We start from the raw sequence: 17,643 nt of genomic DNA on the forward strand, positions 1-17,643 counted from the left end.
CTATGAAGATACTGGAGATGACTGAAAGCATTGCCACAGAAAATGAACAATACAAATCTCTTCCAGTTAACTCTCACAGTGTTCTGTCACTATAAAGCATTTCCCAGTAACTGTGCATCCTCTGTGTCTGGCCCACACACACAAAATGAGCATGGGTTATTTGACACAGAGCCTGAGCACTGTTAAACTTTGACCCATCTATGGCAACAACAAAAACCCACCAGGAAAAGGACTGAATTCTATCTGGCTTACATTATTGCTCTTTTTGATGATTGGCCCAAATCAGATTGTTTTTTAAGGATGAGTCTGTAAGTTTAAGCAGTAACTGTGCACATGCTGGTTGAATGAAAGAGAAGTATAATGGTAGGTCCCTGCAGAAAGGACAAAAAACCCACATGGGTCACCATGCCACAGCCTCTGTGTGCAGATGGACACTTTCAGAAGTACAGAAATCTGATTTAACTCTGCTTCTGCTAAGTTCACATACTTAAGAGTAAATCTAAACAAATTCTGATTGCTACTTCAGTTCTGCTCCAAATGTAATAGTTCCCAGTTACTTAGAACAAATGCAGCAATGAAAAGAACAACAACAACAAAAAAAAAGCCACAAACCAAAGAAAGGGCCTGTTCAGATAATGGGTGTGCACTGCAGCCCTCAATCATTCTTTTGGTACTTTTGACTTTGGGGGTTTTATTCAGACTTAACACTGGGAAGACAAACACAGCATACCTACAGCTGCATACATGCCTACAGACTCCTATGCCTGCAGGAAATGAGACCAGTCATGAGATCAAGCAGCAAAGGCAGGCCACAACTGGACACAAACACATCTAGGATGATTTTACATGACCTCAAGAACTGCCCTTTTTAAAGTGCTACTGGGGTGTCACTGCTTCCTCTGATAAATAGATGACATCTCACCAGAACTTAAATAGCTCCACTCAAACACTACCTAGATGAGTGACAAAAATTAGCTGAGCTGCTGTCACCCCTGCAGTCCTTGTCTAGACACAGCAGAGTAAGTGCGAATTCCAGTCTGCCGTGCTGGGCTACAGCCGCCCTGGCAGCTGAGCTACAATCCAAGCCACTTCGTCGCCATTGATTAGATGACAAAAACAAAAGAAAACTTGAGACACGGATATCTGGATCCTTCTCAGGCAGTGTGACAGATAAAAGTTAGCAAAACACAAAAAACAGCAAGAAAATAAAAGTGTAGAAGTACTCACGAACGGAGCAGGTTTTAATTCACAAGCTATTGTTAGTGGAAAATCAAGGCAAATGAAATGCCATCTTTTGCAAGTATTTTTCTAACAGTCTCCGTGGCAATCTAACAATCAGGATCAGAGGCTCTTTGCTCTGAGGTATGGCAGCTTTTGAGCCAGTGCCCCCTCCAGAGCAGCTGCGCCCATCTCCCCATTGACAGCCACATCTGGATGCTATCAGGAACAACTGGCATGCCGGCTCGGAACAAATACCAAGCGGTTAGCAAATTGACTCCAGCAGTCGATGCTGGCTGTTCTCCCACTTTCTGTTTATGCAGCGTGCCACTAACCTGTTGAGTCCGAGGTTTGTAAGGAGAGCTGCTCTCTAGGTCAGCCAGGATGCTGGTCAGAGAGTCGATTTCTGCATCCAAACTGGACCGCCTCTCCTCAAGTGTCTTGCCGCCAGGATTCACCTTAAAGAAGGAAGAAGAGCTCCAGTTATTCAAACCGCTTGGCCTGGCACGTGGTTTCTTGCTGTCTTCACAGGGCTGCTACCATGCCCAGCAATAACTCTCGGGTTGCAGGGACAAACATGCTGAAATGCTATAGCTCTCTCCTGGAAGCAGCAGCATGTCCCCATCTCACAAGCATTTGGGCTGCTTTGGGGCTTTTGTTCTTTTATTTCCCATAATGGTCCCATTGTCTTAAATTAATTGGGAAGATTACACAACTTGGTGTGCAATTCACTGTGCAGGTGAAGAGGCAGGACAACCCCTGCTCTCACAGATAGAAATGCTTTTTAGAAGGATGCCTGGCTGGGCAGCCAGAACTCGAAACAGGCTTGGGGAACCTGGATCCCAAGAGCATCTCTTCTATCACGTTCCCATCCCAGAAAAAGCACAAACAGAGCAGAGCTGAAAGCCGCAGTGGCCAGCAACTGGCCACCTGCAACTGTTATTATTTTAAATCAGCTTGTGATAGCTGTACCTGTCTGATTCAACAGCTCTTCACAACCTCCATCTGAAAAATGAGCTCCTTTAAGGAGGCACGAAAACGTTCAATGAATTTCTAGCAGATTCAAGGTGAAGGGCATGTTGTGCAATAAGCAGTCACAAAACAACATAAATAAGGTTCTTGTGAAAAAGACTATTACACAGGAAAGCCCATAAACAGAGCAAAGACCAACCTACAGCCAGGACCCTTTTTGATTCTATACATCTTGCTTTTTCTCTGCTTTCAAAACAGCCCCACCTGTACCTGGGCTGGTAGGAAAGCTCACTTGGAAGTGAAGAGACAGGAATTTTACCACCACCAGCCACCTCCAAAAGTAAACACCACAGCTCAGCACCACAGGAGAGTATGTGATCCCCAAACCACTGTTCAAGGGTTGCACTGCAATTTCTGCTACAAGAAACACTTTAAGAGAGGAGTCGTTGACACACCTTGGTTTTGAAAAAATCAACCTAGCCCAAAACCTCTGTGCTGTACAGCTCAATCCAACAGCAGTACCTCCCAGCAATACACAAAGGCAGGCATAAGCTAGGAAACATCTTCCTCCTCTGTGTTTTCAGTCCTTTGAAATCAGGCAGCTCCATCAGGAATGAGGGGTTCAAGAAAACCGGCTAAGAATTCCTACTAGTTTAGAGGCAGGTACAAGGAGCTAGCTTTATTGTGCCAGCCCACATTTAAGGGCATGTACAGAACCCAAAGTTCTTGAGTCCAGTGAAATATTACACATTGAAAGACATTTCTCAGCCTGAGTCATAGTCAATGTTTTTGTTCTGTCCTTCCATGTCTGACTTATCTACAAATCCCCCAGACTGTCTCTCTGTGTGCATGTAACTACAGAGCTCAGGGAAGAAGAGCTCATTCACAGTGTGACTACTTCAATAATAAAAATACCCAAGAATTACCTAACATCTCACTTAATTTCAACAGTAAAGTCTGTTCAGACCATAGCGGCACCTCCCCACAGACAATCCAGCTCTGTTTGCCTTCACTCTCACCAAGTCAGTTCAATTTTCCAAGCCCAAAAATTGCCTTTTCCTTCGGCTCACTGGCTGCTTCAGATAGTTTTTATTGAAATTTCATTTCAGGAGCATTCGATCATTACCTGTTTTACAGAGCTCCCCAGTCATCAGTCTGACACATAAATGGCAAGATGGTCAATGAGACACAGACTATGCAAAGCAGGCAGGCTCTTGATCTGCCAAGCTTCTATGTGCTGAGGCATTCATTAGTTCCTAATGATTACTACATCTTATTGGATTACAATAAATTTGTCTTGACTAATATGAAAATGGAAGCTCCAATGTGCTTTATGCAAGAACACATCATTTACAAAGCTGGGAGTCCAGTTAGAAACTACTGACAAACTCAGTTATTCTTGCCTATTTTTATTATAGAGCCAAAGGTTTTTCCATCCAAACTATTGTTTAAAAAAAGAAATAAGTTTCACAGGAATTACCCCAGACCATTACTGGCTAGCTGTAGGCACCTGGACATTCAAACCTGCAAAAACACAATTTCCTTTCCATTATTGGTGCACTTCATGGCTCTCATTTGATTGCACTCTGTCCTCCAGTTGTTGGCCTATAACTACAAGGCAGCCACAAGCTTCTCAGACACAAAAACTGTGATTGCTCCACTGCAGAGAATTTTTAAGCTAGGCAGCCAAAATCCAGCCTAGAAAGGGGAGGAGATGCAAAGGGCATCCAAGGCTCCAACAGTTGAGGTGATAAATGAAGAAAACAGCACACAGAGGAATAAAAATAAAGCCCACAAAGGCTCTGTTTGGTACCCTGACCATGGAGAGGGGAGATGGTGGTGGCAGATGAGCAGTTCAGGCAATTTCATTTCTGCTTCTTAGCATTTCTGGGCCATATTATTCCCAAGTTCTCATTCCCCAGAACAATTACGCAATAGCTGATGAGCAAATGCTGCAGAAGAAGTTGTAAGGTTGTAAAAGTTAAATGTCCTTAGGAAACCTAGAAAAATAAAATAAAATAGCATGGAAACATCTCTATTGATTCAGTGCTCTGTAAAAGATTTATTTATTCAATTAAAACATAATCAGCATAGATTAAGAGCCCAATTCTACAAATGTTGGAACACAATGCAGTATGACAGTGCCAATGAATAACAGTACTGATGCATGCCCTATTGGGACAGGACTGGACTTTAAGTACATTTAAGAAATGGCAATCTTCACAAAGACAGGTTTCTGCTTGCTCTCTCTTCCCCATTTCTACAAATCTTACCTCTTCCTCCCCACAGCACTCCAGATTCAACTGAGGGATTTGCTGCATGTGGAAAAAGGGGAATTTGCAACATGAACTATAGCAAGAGAGGGTTAAATTATTTCTCTTCTCATGCTCTCTGTCATGATGTGCTATAAAAGTTTTATGATATTGCTCTGGAACAAAACCCAAGCACCAGGTCCCAAGGCACAACAGGTTCTCACAGACGTGGCTCTGCTCTGAGGAACCCAGACTGGTAAAGCTCACTACCTCACAGATACAAACACCAGAACCAGAAAGCATTGCTAATTTTATTCCTGTCTGGATTTATGGTATTGTTGCAGACATGTCGCTTGCTCACCCTCCGTTTCAGCCAACAGAATATGGAAAAATGGGTTTAAAAAGAAAAAGGATGCTGTCTTTGGCCTGGCCAACGTGAGCTCGATAAAAAGCAAACATAAGCCAACTCACTCTGACAAATTACTCATGCCAGAGACTATCCACTCACGTGAACTTCTGCAATGCCTAGACTCTGATCCCCTGGCTCGGTCCCTGCCGTGAGGCAAAAGAGAGGAAAACAGCAGAGCGCTTCCCTGCTTGGCTTGTTTGTCCACCCCTGAATTCCTGGTGTGCATCTCAGAGCAGCTGTGATGGCAATCTACTCCTGAGCCCTGCCAACCCACTCTATGCCATTGAAAACTGGCTGTAATTTTGCTAATCCTACCACAGAAAACCAGTCAGTGACACAGGTGACCACACAACACCCCAAGGGACATCCATTACAGAACATGCAGCACAAAGGGCAACACATGGCCTCAAAGTTCAGCCCACCCTGCTAAGAAGGCCATAAGGCTATTCACTGAGCTAGAAGACATAAAAAGCGCAATGATTTCCCTAGATGCCACCTCTTCCTACAACCTAGATCACCTACTCTTAGCACCTTTTGCAGGTTATAGCAGAGAAACAAGAATGCTTCTCGTTTGTCCAAGCCAGCTCCTCGCAATAGGCTCAAGGAGAAGAATCTGGCTTCCAGATGTCCTTCCTAGCTCCTGCTCCAAATTCCTTTCCCTGCTCAGGCCCAGCTGCCTTTCTTTTATTCTCTGTTTTCCCCTCTCTCTATGCCCTGTTTGCTGCCACGCAATGTTGCAGCCTGGGACAGTCACTAGCCCCTGGGATGAGATGCAATGTGGGCCGCCTGGTTGGCCTCTGAGCCTCTATAGGAAATCAAGTTAGTATTGTGTCATGGAAAGACAGAGAGTGGCTTTGCAGTAGCAACCTGCAGACTTAGATGGAGAGCGGGTCAGAAGTAACTCCACAGAGTCCCAGTGTATATTTTCTGCCAACACAAGGCAATGGCCAAACTCTTAAGCATTCTCAGAGCATCAGGACTTTGCTCACCACAGTGCAATTTTCCAGCATCAAGATTCATCTCATCTTCCTCCCATCCACCTTAAACTCACTGAAGTCTTCTCTAAAACAGGTTGAGCTGAGTGTGTTTCACAAGCATTGCGGACCTGCTCATCCTCCAAGCTGTGCCTCAAGAACATGAGCTGTCATTACTGGGAAATGCAGTACTGTTATATATGTACAGACACCTCCAAGACAGCAGAGCTACACCCAGACACACAATCTTCCTTACAGCATCAGCTTGCTGTCACAAGTCACTGATAACCCCATAACTCACAAGTGGAAGAATGGAGATGAACACCGTGGATACTAAGAAGGGTCACAGATCATGACTTGAAACAAACAGGCTGGGGGCCCCCAGTACCTTCTGCTACCACAGTGCGTTTGTCTTATGGGAGCCTGAGGTGCCTGGGGAGCTCTCTTTGGGCTGCAACTGGTCAAAACTGTTTGCATTTACACATCTAAGAACAGGGAAAAGCAGGGAGCAGAAAAGCCCTTTGCAGCAAACATAGTGAGGGAAAAGAAGGACTAAAGTAATGAGAAGTGCAAGGAAGAGGGGAAATCAGGGTGTGTGAGCAAGTAGATAGTAAATAAGGACTTTTGTCCTGAAAGACTTTATTTTCTTTTCTTCCAGTAAATGACTGAGACACAGATGAGGTGGCAGAGCTGATAAATCCAATGCCTATTGTCTGGTTGCACCCATGGTAGCTGCCTGCCATGCTCTGCAGGCTGTTCAAATCCTACAGTATGCTCTGAGGTGATAGAAAGAAGAAATGAAATGGCTCTGCAAACAAGGAGTTAGGATCTCTTCCTACTCCCTGGCCTTGGGCACTGGGCTTAGAAAGAAAGATGGGGCTCTTATGTCTTGTTTTAGCTGGGGCAGGCAGGGGAGAAGAGGGAAAAATGCTTCATTTTGATGGCACCCACTGTACCCGCCGGAAGAGACTGTGGGCAATGTTAACTGGGAAGAAATGATTCATTCTTTGACATACTTCAGGATGGGGTTGGTGATTAACTTTTCCTTTTCAGACACGCACCCTTGCTACCTCAATCGCTCACATTGTAGTAGCTCCCAGTTTTCTCTCCAAGGTCACAAAAGCCATCCATAGAACAAAAAACACTGCACTGAAAAAATACGTACCTCAAGGGTATATATCAGGAAAATGAGCCACCTTGAAGATGAGCTTCTGTGTCTACTCTCCCCTGAGCCTAAACACAAGTGCAAACATTTTGTTTCAAGTTCCCTAATGTATGTTAAAATAGTCCCAAGAGGAGGCTCCAACAAGCACGCACATGGAGGTAAGAGCTGACTGCAACATTGGAGTAAGGGATGTCTAAGATGCTTGATTGATGCCTAATCACCGTACCAGGCATCAAGGAGGGGCTGGAAAAGTAGTTGTGCCCTTTTAAAACAGAAAAATTGAGTCTTTTGAAACAAATCCCAAATGATGGAAGATTTCAGCAGATGTGACTGTGGTGATTTCACCAGACGTGATTGTATCAAGCATCTAATAGAAAAGAACTTCCCTGCTGTTCCATCAGGCTGAAGCCAGGCCTGAAATATCCTTTTTAGTCTTTTGATGACTTCAAGGATAAAAGCCAAAGGGAAGTAAGATTTTGATTTATTTTTTCCCCTTGCTCTTTCTTTTTTTCAGGCACAGAATACTTTTACCTGGTTTGTGTTGCTGAGTATTAGCAGGAGCAAAAGAAAACACTTCAGAAGTTTTAAGTGAGCTGTTCAAAGGCATTGTTGGGTGTCTCTCAGACGCCACTGTCATTTAACTGAGGAACATTTCTACAATTCCAGACACTTTTGAAGATCTCCCTGTAAGAAGGCAGGTGGGCCTGCCTGGAATGGGATTTCAATGGGCTGGGGGTGATCACCCACCAAACACCAGCCTACCTTACTGCCTGCAAAAGGGCCAGCAGGTGGGCCACAGCAGACACAACACCGTATAGGGGAGTGAGCTCCTGAGGTTCAAACTCAGCTCAGTTCCAGACCTACAGCATGATCCCAGGGTGGCCACAGCCCCACATTCAGTTTTTTCAGTCATGGAAAATGCAAGTAGCACTGGGTATTCTGAGGAATAATTGATCCTATCTCCAAAGCAATAAGGTATTGTGAAGAACTGCACAGGCTTACAGCTGGGGCAGACAAAAAAGCAGATGAAGAAAAGCTACTTGCTAAGCATTGCTAGGAGGCATCTTGTGAAACCTTAACTAGCAATTTATAAACTCACTGTGGCGTGGGAGGGTTATAAAAAGGACCAATAATAAAAATGTATTAAAGCAAAACAAAACAAGAGAAAGCAGTTAACAGATGAAGAAAGCACAAAACCAGAAGTCATCACAGAATCATAGAATCATAGAATCAATTTTGTTGGAAAAGACCTTTAAGTTCTCTGAGTCCCACCATTACCTGACAAGTCTAGTGCTAAACCATGTCTATCAGCATCACATGTATACATCTTCTAAACATCTCCAAGAATGGGGATTAAACCACTCCTCTAAAGAGCCAGTTCCAGTGTTTGATAACCTTTTCAGTGAAGAAGCTTCTTCTAATAACCAGTCTAAAAGTTCCCTGGCACAACATGAGGACATTTCTTCTCATCCTATCACTAGTTACCTGAGAGAAGAGACCACCCCCCACCTTGCTACAACCACTTTTCAGGTAGCTGTGGACAGCAATAAGGTCTCCCTTCAGCCTTCTCTTCTCCATACTAAACAACCCCAGTTCCATCAGCTGTTCCTCATAAGACCTGTTCTCCAGATCCTTCACCAGCTTCATTGCACTTCTCTGGACCCACTTCAGCACCTCAATGTCTTTCTTGCAGTGAGGGGCCCAAAACTGAACTCATACAATTGGCCTCAATCCATCAATCCAGCCTGTCCAGGTCCCACTGCACAGCCTTTCTACTTTCGAGCAGATCAACACTACCACCCAACTAGTGTCATCTCCAAATTTACTGAGAGAACACTCTACAGCCTCATCTAGATCATTGATAAAGACAGTAAACAGAAGTGGCCCCAGTACTGAGCCCTGGGGAATACTACTTGTAACCAGCTGTCAACTGCATTTAACTCCATTCAACACCACTCTTTCAGCACAGTCATCCAGACAGTTTTTTACCCAGCAAAGTGTCCATTCATCCAAGCCACGAGCAGCCAGTTGCTCTGGGAGGAAACAATGTCCAGGTAAACAACATCCACAGCCTTTTCCTCTTCCTTGACCAAAATTAGAAGGGCTTTGACTCTTCTAATTTTCTCCCTGAATAGGTCCACAACTTTGTGGTCCTCCTGAGTGGCCGGTGCCTTCTTCCATAAAGTCTCCTTTTTTCCCTGAGCTGCAATCAAATTTCTCTAATTAGCCAGGGAGGCCATCTTCCCCACCGACTCATCTTTTGGCACATGGGGACAGCCTGTTCCTGTGCCAAAAACTTCCTTGTTGAAGAATGTCCAACCTTCCAGAACTCCCTGGCCCTTCAAGGTTGCCTCCCAAGGGACTTTATCAACCAGTCTCCATAACAGGGCAAAGTCTGCCCACTGGAAATCCAAGGTGGCAGTTCTGCTAACCCTTCTCATTACTTCTCCAGCAGTCAAGAACTCTATCAATTTGTGATTGCTGTGCCTAAAATGTCCAACTGTCACATCACTCTTAAAACAAAGAAAAGAAGGTAGGTGTTTCATCATACAACATGCTGCTAAGCTGCACAGCTACTTCTGCTGCAATAATTGCTATGAGTTGGCATAGATTTTAAAAGTAGTTGGAGAAACATCTGGAAGAAAACTCCAGTAAGATACTTAATTAAAAACAAAAAACAAACAAACAAAACCCCACAAAACCATTCTGTGCTTCCCCTTTTACGTTCTCCTCTGGACACTCACTACTGACCACCAGTGCTCTGATTTGTCTCTTCATAGAGCACTTCCCTCCCTGTAGCCAAGAAAACAGAAATCACAATCATTTGCACTCAGTCCCCTGGGATACACATATGAAAGACAGCAAAGACACTGTTGCAATTATGAATCTGTATGGCAATAAAGATTTGTATTTCCCTAGAGATCAGTGTGACAGGCTCTGCTCATCACATACAATTGTTAGGAGCTTATTGTCAACTGGATGGCAGCCTTGGGATGGGAAAGCAGGTAGAGGGGTGGAGCAAGGTGCAGCAATCCAGAAGCACAACCAAGCTCCTTCTGGTCAGACACTAATCCAACCAACTCCTTAATGGACATTTCATTCTTAGTATTTGCCATCCTAGCCCTGATAAAACATGTCAGAAGACAACAAAATGCCATCCAAGCTCCAGCTGCACTTTCACTGCTGGGTAGCCCTGACATCACTGGATCTAAGCACATGTCAAGCACTGGCTTTTGCCTTTCATCCATCACTGCTTAATAAGCCATTTCCCTCTGCACATCCTGAGAGGGGCCCCAATCCCAAAACCAGCACCTTCACTCCACTCAGGGACAGGATGGTGGCATCCAGTGGCATCCATTACAGAGGAGCAGTGGTAATGTCAGGGTAGACCCCAGGACTACATTTCTTTCCAAACAGCTCCTGCTCCTAATGCTGGAGAGAAGCTTTTGCTACAAACAAGCATGGTTTGTCCAGACTTATCAAGAACACAGAAAAGGATTTGGCCCTGGATAGTAAACAAGTGAGGAGAAACAAAAAAGGATGAAGTTGCACCACAGAGGTTTAGCCAATAGCCACCATGGCGTGCAGAATGCTCTGCTGGAGCACTGGGCCAGCAGCTGATGAAACTGGTGGCTGTCATGGATCATGAACAACAGCCCATGAGATGTGCAACACTCCCTGTCCCATGTGCCTTGGGGACAACAGAAGCCAATTATGCAACACAAGTAAAGAGGATGCAGTTGAAAACATTCAACAAGATCTGCCTTGCAACCTAGGTGTGCGCTTCTTGGTACCCCAAAGCTGGAGATGCCAACACAGAGGTCCTGTGTTGCCAGATCTCCCCAGCTCCCAGCTGCTCTGCCCCAGAATGATGTCATAGAGCCTTCTGCTCTCTGTCTCATAAAATGACACCTGTACCTCAGGCATTCAAACCTGCACCCAGCTTTTCCACATTTCTGACTACTGTATTTTACTCATGTAAGGAAGTTCAGGAGATTTCAAGGTCAGCTATGCTGGGATTTCAAAACTGCAGCACCACTGAAAAACAGCAAAACAGAAAATATCATTTAATCAGCTGAAGAATCTTTGTACTTCAGGCCAGCTAGTACATGGGAAAGAGGCACTGTGCTACTCAAGCACATGAAAGCAACAGGATGGTTTTGATAAAGAACAGTTGAGGGATGAAGAGAGAGGAGGAGTCCCATGAGCCGACATCTGCCAGAGCGGCAGATCCGACAGTCCCAATAGTTTACTTAATGTGTCTGATCAAAAGCTCTGGGAGTCTTGTCTGCGTTAACTGCTACCAGATGCAAAATCAGCAGCAAGATGAGAAGTGTATTAATAAACTAAGGAGGCACATAAAGTTATTTGAAAGCCGAATGGGGAAGATGGGGAGAGAAGGGGGAGAATAAAACCAGTTTATTTTTCCATTAAGGCAATTTAATATTCTCCGGGTGGAGTTACAATCACTCGTCCTTGGGAATTAAATTGAATTAGTGAAATGTTCCTGTTCATCCACAGAATATACAATATCAAGTGGAATACGTATTTTTTTCTTTGTGCTTTCTGCAGGACAGCACTACCTCTCTGGTCATGGGGCAATGATAGCTGGCCATGAAATCCTTTTGACCCAGGATGACTTTCACTGACTGTAAGTAACTTTACAGCAGCACGGAATATATCTTTTTTCTTTTAATTAAAGCAATTACATTAGGACTCATTATTGATAATTATGGTGATTGTAAAAGTTTCCCCTTTCTTTGCTCCCTGCCCTGCCAACTTAAAATCTGTTCCAATATCGTCACAAATTAATGTTTAATTAGCCATCAAACAGAGCTGATGTTCTCTGCAGTGTATTGCTGCTTGCGGAAAAAAATGACAATCGAGGGAAGATATCAGATACTTCATCACCTGCCTCCAAGGGGGAACCATAACCAAAGAGTAACCAATTATTCCAATACAGCTGCGAAGTTTAATCAATGTAAAATCCAAGTAGCTCATTAAGTGCCCACCACAATAAAGGAAGACCTTCCCACTGCCTCGTACAACACGAACGTTACATTTGTAAAAGATCCCATGGCAATGTCCAAGAGCAAAGACTCCCTTCATCTCCACATCCTGCCCAAGTCATGATCTTCCTCTTTCCTTTTCTGTTGTAAGAGAAGAAGGAAGAGGAGGATGCCTCCAGTAGCACAGGACATGTCTGACAAGCCATGAATTACACACACCTACGCACAGGGTAAGCTGTCACAACCAGCCCCCTGACTCTGGATTTATATTCCATAGGGGAAAACTGCACCAAACCACATCAAACACACCGCCCAGTGCCACACCATCCTGGAGCAAGGCAAGTGTGGAACTGAAGGGGATTTTACCCCTTTTGACACTTCCGGCACTGAAATACCATTTCCAGTTGGGAAGGCAGCATTTTAAAAACTTGAGAGAAACCCCAGAAAAACAGAAACAGCTGACAAGCAGGCACATAAAGAGCTCACTTGGCTTCACTTATGAAGGAGATTGAGTAGCTCGATAACAATATCTAAACAGTTTCACAGAAGGAAAATGCCAGATACCACAACACTGTCCAGCCTAACAAAAGAGAAAAAAAATGCTGCAGCTAGGAAGCCAAAGCCAGAGAAATTCTATTTTAAAATAACAGAGAGATTCACTTATGTGTAATACTGCAGGTAATTAAATCCTAGAACAAACTTGCAAGATTTCTCCTTCTCTTGATGTCTGTGGATCAAGGCTGGATGCCTTTGGTCTCCCTGGGTGACCAGGCAAAGCTTTATGATCTGTGATACACAGAAGGGCACAGCTGACAATTTAATGGCTCTGCCTGGCCCCCACATTGACAGAAGTGAGAAAGCAACAGCACTGCCGTGTTCATACAGATCTACTGAAATCACTTGGTGTTTGTACTGCTTTAACTGGAAATTAAATTTGCATGAACAAAATCTATCTCACACAAGACTGTATATTGTGACAGTTAAATGAAGAGCTTTTTAAAAGGGACACGTCTCAGGCAATTTTAATCAAAAAAGATAGGTTTTGTTCAAGCCACCAATTTCAGAAAATTAAGGTTGACAAACCGTTTTTAAAAACTCCTTTTGGAATTTAATCACATGTTGGAAACCCATATGCAGCTGCTTGTGTCACCTGCAAAAAAGACTGTATAAAACATAAGCATATGCTTAATTTTACACGTGTGCTTAAGTTCTATCAACTTTTAACGCAGTTTAAGCACACAGCCAAGCTTCTCCAAAATTGAGAAAGCATTCCTGAACATGGGCTGTGAAGCTATTAGGAAATCACCACCCCCCAAAAAAAAAAAAAAATTGCCCAGTCAATTTTCACAGTCTGAATAAGCTCCAAATGCAGAAGTTTAAACATGTAACACACTGAATTTGTTTGCTTGTTTTGCTGTAATAGGAAGGGGGGCATGCCAAAACGTTTGCAAGGATTCAAGAATCTCCCAGAGAGTCTGGCAAAATGTCAGCAAAATGCATGTACAAAACTACACAAGAGTCAATGGCTTGCACTTGGCTTCTGCAGAAATGAGTCATGGTAAAAACCTACTGTATGGCTCTCAAAGATGAGAGGAGGAAAACCTGGACTGTGCCTCAGTCTGCATGTTTTTTGGGTGGTTGATGGTTCTGGTCCACCATGGACCAAAGGCACAGGAAGCCTCAGCTGGGCAGATACCGCAGTTCTGATTCATGGAGGAAGGCCCTTGCCTTCAAGAAGTTTGCAACCTCATTTTCCAAACCATTAGGCTCACTTTTACCTTCCCTTCAAGGCTGCCAGATGTGTGTCTGGTATTTGATTTGGCTGGATGACCATGGCTGTTCTTTCTTTTTTACCAACAACCTCCTCGTTCAGATACCTTACCTTCTATACATTTCCTCAGCTGAAGGAAAAGGATGTGAACTGCATGGAATGTTGAACAATGAGTAACTTGTGCTGCAAAACCCTGCAGAGAGAATCCCCAGTGTGTAGATCCCTCCTGGGTGAGCTCCAAGGTTTATTTTGATATGCTGATATGCAAACGTAAGTTGTTGTTTTTCAGTACGAACTCATGCATCAGAAAATGTGGTGTCCCAAGTACACATTAGACCTCAGGAAAATATCTTATAACCGTATTTCTGCTTGGGGCCAATAGAGCTAGAGGCCAAATGGGATTTATTTCTGCACAGAAAGTATATTCCCTACCTAAATGTCTTTAAGAGGCTCATCCTGACCTTAGCATCGACCAAACACTGCTCCCAGAGGACAGCGCAAGGACAACCCATGCAGAGCACTGACACCTGAATGTCAGCACAGACCTTGGCAGTGGCATCATTTGGGAACACAGAGAGGTACTTCAGGGCAGAATTTGCAGAGCCAGAGCCAGGGGAAGAAAAGGGAAAGCAGTAAGTGGAGTAACAGAGCTGAAGAGGAAGGCTAGACCTTGGACATGACAAGGCTGTTTCCATGGCAAAAGAGAGATGTGAAAATGAGGAGACATAGAAGGAAGGAGCTATAGCTCAGGACTGCTGAATGAGAAGAGCCTGCACAGCACCTCTGGCAGTGTTGACACTTGATGGCTTCAGCAACAATTTGGAATTGCTACAGCTTTCCAAAATGCTTTATTTTACTTACACCACTAACACCAACACTAAAAACGTCATATGATGTTTTCCAGATGTTTTCCCTTACCTGTTCTTTGTCTGTTAAAGCTAATCAGCATCCGTCATTTTCATCAGCAAATCAAAACTGAAAAATAGAATTGCGAGGAATGGTCCTTCAAAGAGGGGAGTTTAGTGGCAGTAGACACTTAAAATCATGCCTGCTTTTCTGTCCTGGAGCAAATACAACATTTCTCACTGGTCCTTCTACCAGCTTTCAGATTGCTCAATCACTGCCACACGCTCTTCAGAGACAACATTTTCTGACAACAAAACCACCTATCCTGTAGCTGAGGCTATTTTTCAACCATGATGGAAACTAAGAAAGCAGAGACAGGAACCTACATTTGAGTCACTTCCATTCTTGGAAATTGGATTCTCTCACAACTTCTCCATATCGACATCTCATTACTGCCAAGCAAAATTCGCATTAAAATACGATGAAGTTTGCCCTACTCTTTGAACCAATCCAGGGCTGTAAAACTCAATTTAGATGGACAGCTTTGTTCTCCAATTGGTATAGCTGTATTTCTCTTCCCCTTGTTTAGCCAAATGTCATTTATCTACTGTGCAGCATCACAGTAGTTAAAGCACAAAAACCAAGGTGGGAATCAGATTGCACTGCACTGTCACATTCCAGCCTACCACTATCACCAAGATGCATGGAAAGACTTTGACTTTCTAAACCACATCTTCCAATCCCACCCAGCTTCAGACATAATAATTTGTCTGCTGCAATTTTTAGAGTTCCTTCTTGCTCCTGAGAGTCTAAGTCTCACTGCTATATTACAGTTCCCTAACGCAACACAGGCTACCCAAGATTTGAGATAGGAGCAACTGATCTTCCAGGAGATCTTTCCTAAGACCTGATAATCCAACAGAAGATTTGAAGAGCACTCAAAAACAAGAAGAAAGGAAATTTCTTCAATTCTGATCATGCTTTCTTATCCTTTCTCTCAGCTCAGCTGCTTTGATGGAAGAATTCCCACATCTTCATTATCTTCCCCATTCCCCTGTTTAAATAATACTACCTTGGATACAGTGATGGTTTTGCTTCCTTATCGTCTGTCAGAGGCTGATACCAGCTTTGACAGGATAAATTTGCCTGCTTTTTCTCCATGCCTCCACTGTTACTTCCCACATTCTTGTCTCTATTATCCATCGGCAGATAACTAAGGTTACAGATAACCTTTCTGCAGGTATCAGAGGTGAACCTGACTTCGGCACCAGCAGTGTGATAGAGTCCCACAAATACGCAGCCACACAAGCCAGAAGGTGCCTACTAGGGCTTGTGATGTTAGGCACATCACCAGGGGACCACAGCCTGCTGTTTGGACACAAGCCAGCACACATACATAACATTACCCTGTATCTTAATCTGTGATGGTTTTAGCTTGAAATCTGAGCATCATGATCAGCAATATCTCTGACCTTTCTGTTTCCTATCACAACTTTTTACAACCATTGTTTATATAGGCTTTTGCTTTCTTCTGCTCCTTCACCTCATCACCTGCTGTATGGCAGATTATCAAAAGCTCCTCTGTTCCATCCCTCAGTGTCTCCCAAGTCTCAGTCACCACCCTTCTCCCAACGAAGGCATGACTGCACCAGTGCAGGTCCTGGTGCATCCTGCATGCTGTGTTACTACATTAAACAGTAACATAACAAATACATTAAATATCACAGTAATAGCCACGATGAAAATAATGAGCACAGTTAACTGTTTGGATCCTTACTTCCTCTTAGCCCTTGCTGAGAGGTTTAGCTATTAAAGGCTGTATTGCATTATAACATTGCCAAGGTATTAATAGCCAGGCAGGGAGATGAGTGGCAGGCTTACGCTTTACAATTAAACCTTTACCAGTTTACCATTTCAGTAAAATTTGTGGTTTATAATAAGCACCTTTGCCTATTCTGAAGAGAGTAAGGATTGGAAAATTATGTAGATGGGAACAGAGGTTCATTAAAGATTTAAAATAGAACGTGGTTTGGCATTGTAAAACAAATGTGTATAAGATGAGTTGTATCAAGAGCTGCCTGAAAGACATGCCCAGTGTTCCTTTTCTCTTGTGATCCTGAATCTACTGGTCATGTTATCCACAGAAAGGGATAAAAGAACAGCAGGGATAAAAAGTGCATGCTTGTTCCCCAGTAATGTTGAGGTCTGCTCTATATCCCCACTCATTAAACATTTTTCATGTATACATCTAGTGTATGCATATATGCATGAGAAAAACATGCATTTTATCTATCATGCATCAGTATATACAGACTTTGTATTACTGATTTTTCTCACTTTGGTGCCTGGAAACCCCTATTATAGAACAAACACATATTGACCTGTAGAGACCCAGCGAGCACTTCAACATGCAGAGAGCATACATGTTGTTTGTTCAAATCTCATTCAGAGCACAGCACGTTCCTGTTTCTCAGACACATGAGGAAGGCAGAAGGGAAACAGATCAAAAGCATTCCTGCAGAGCCAAGGTTTGAGTAAGAGGGTTAACCTCACCAGGTAATTTATTTATACTGTTGGACGCAGCTTCAATTTGGATAAAAGGCAGTTGCTTCTCCCATGAATTTTAATAAATCAGGTCAGGAGCCCCAGAAATCTGCAAAAGCTGGATCTTGAATGGCAAGCAATACACACAGACCAGGGCTTTGTTTACAGTCACTGGGAGCTACTGCTGCTTGCTTGGAGCCCAGCAGTGCTGTCGGCAGCTAGAGCTGCCCTGCCTTCCCCACATTCCTCGCCAGCGAGCACCTACAGCCAGGCCAATAATTCCGATGATTAACAAAATCTAGCACTAGAGGGAGGCTGAACACATGTTCTGCTCTCTTTGGCCTTTTCAGCTTCTCTAAACATTAAAAGCCAGGCAATTTAAAGCAAGCCCAGCACCCAGCCACCACACTGCTGAGCAGGAGATGTGCTATTTAAGGCAGCACCTCCTATAGGTAAAAACCTATGCTTTTCTCTCCTCAACTA

At 43.7% G+C, this 17,643-nt stretch overlaps 1 protein-coding gene across 6 annotated transcripts in view; it reads right to left on the minus strand.

Annotated features, from left to right (window-relative positions):
- The window catches only part of LPP (LIM domain containing preferred translocation partner in lipoma), a 212,868-nt gene that overhangs the window by 155,148 nt on the left and 40,077 nt on the right, over positions 1 to 17,643 (minus strand). For all 6 annotated transcript variants that reach the window (XM_054386024.1, XM_054386028.1, XM_054386027.1 and 3 more), the window contains one exon: positions 1,554 to 1,676. In XM_054386024.1, the coding sequence (XP_054241999.1) occupies positions 1,554 to 1,676 (123 nt within the window). The remainder of the gene's footprint in view (positions 1 to 1,553; positions 1,677 to 17,643) is intronic.

Source organism: Indicator indicator, chromosome 13, assembly GCF_027791375.1.
Source record: "Indicator indicator isolate 239-I01 chromosome 13, UM_Iind_1.1, whole genome shotgun sequence".
In the NCBI taxonomy this organism is placed as follows: domain Eukaryota; kingdom Metazoa; phylum Chordata; class Aves; order Piciformes; family Indicatoridae; genus Indicator; species Indicator indicator.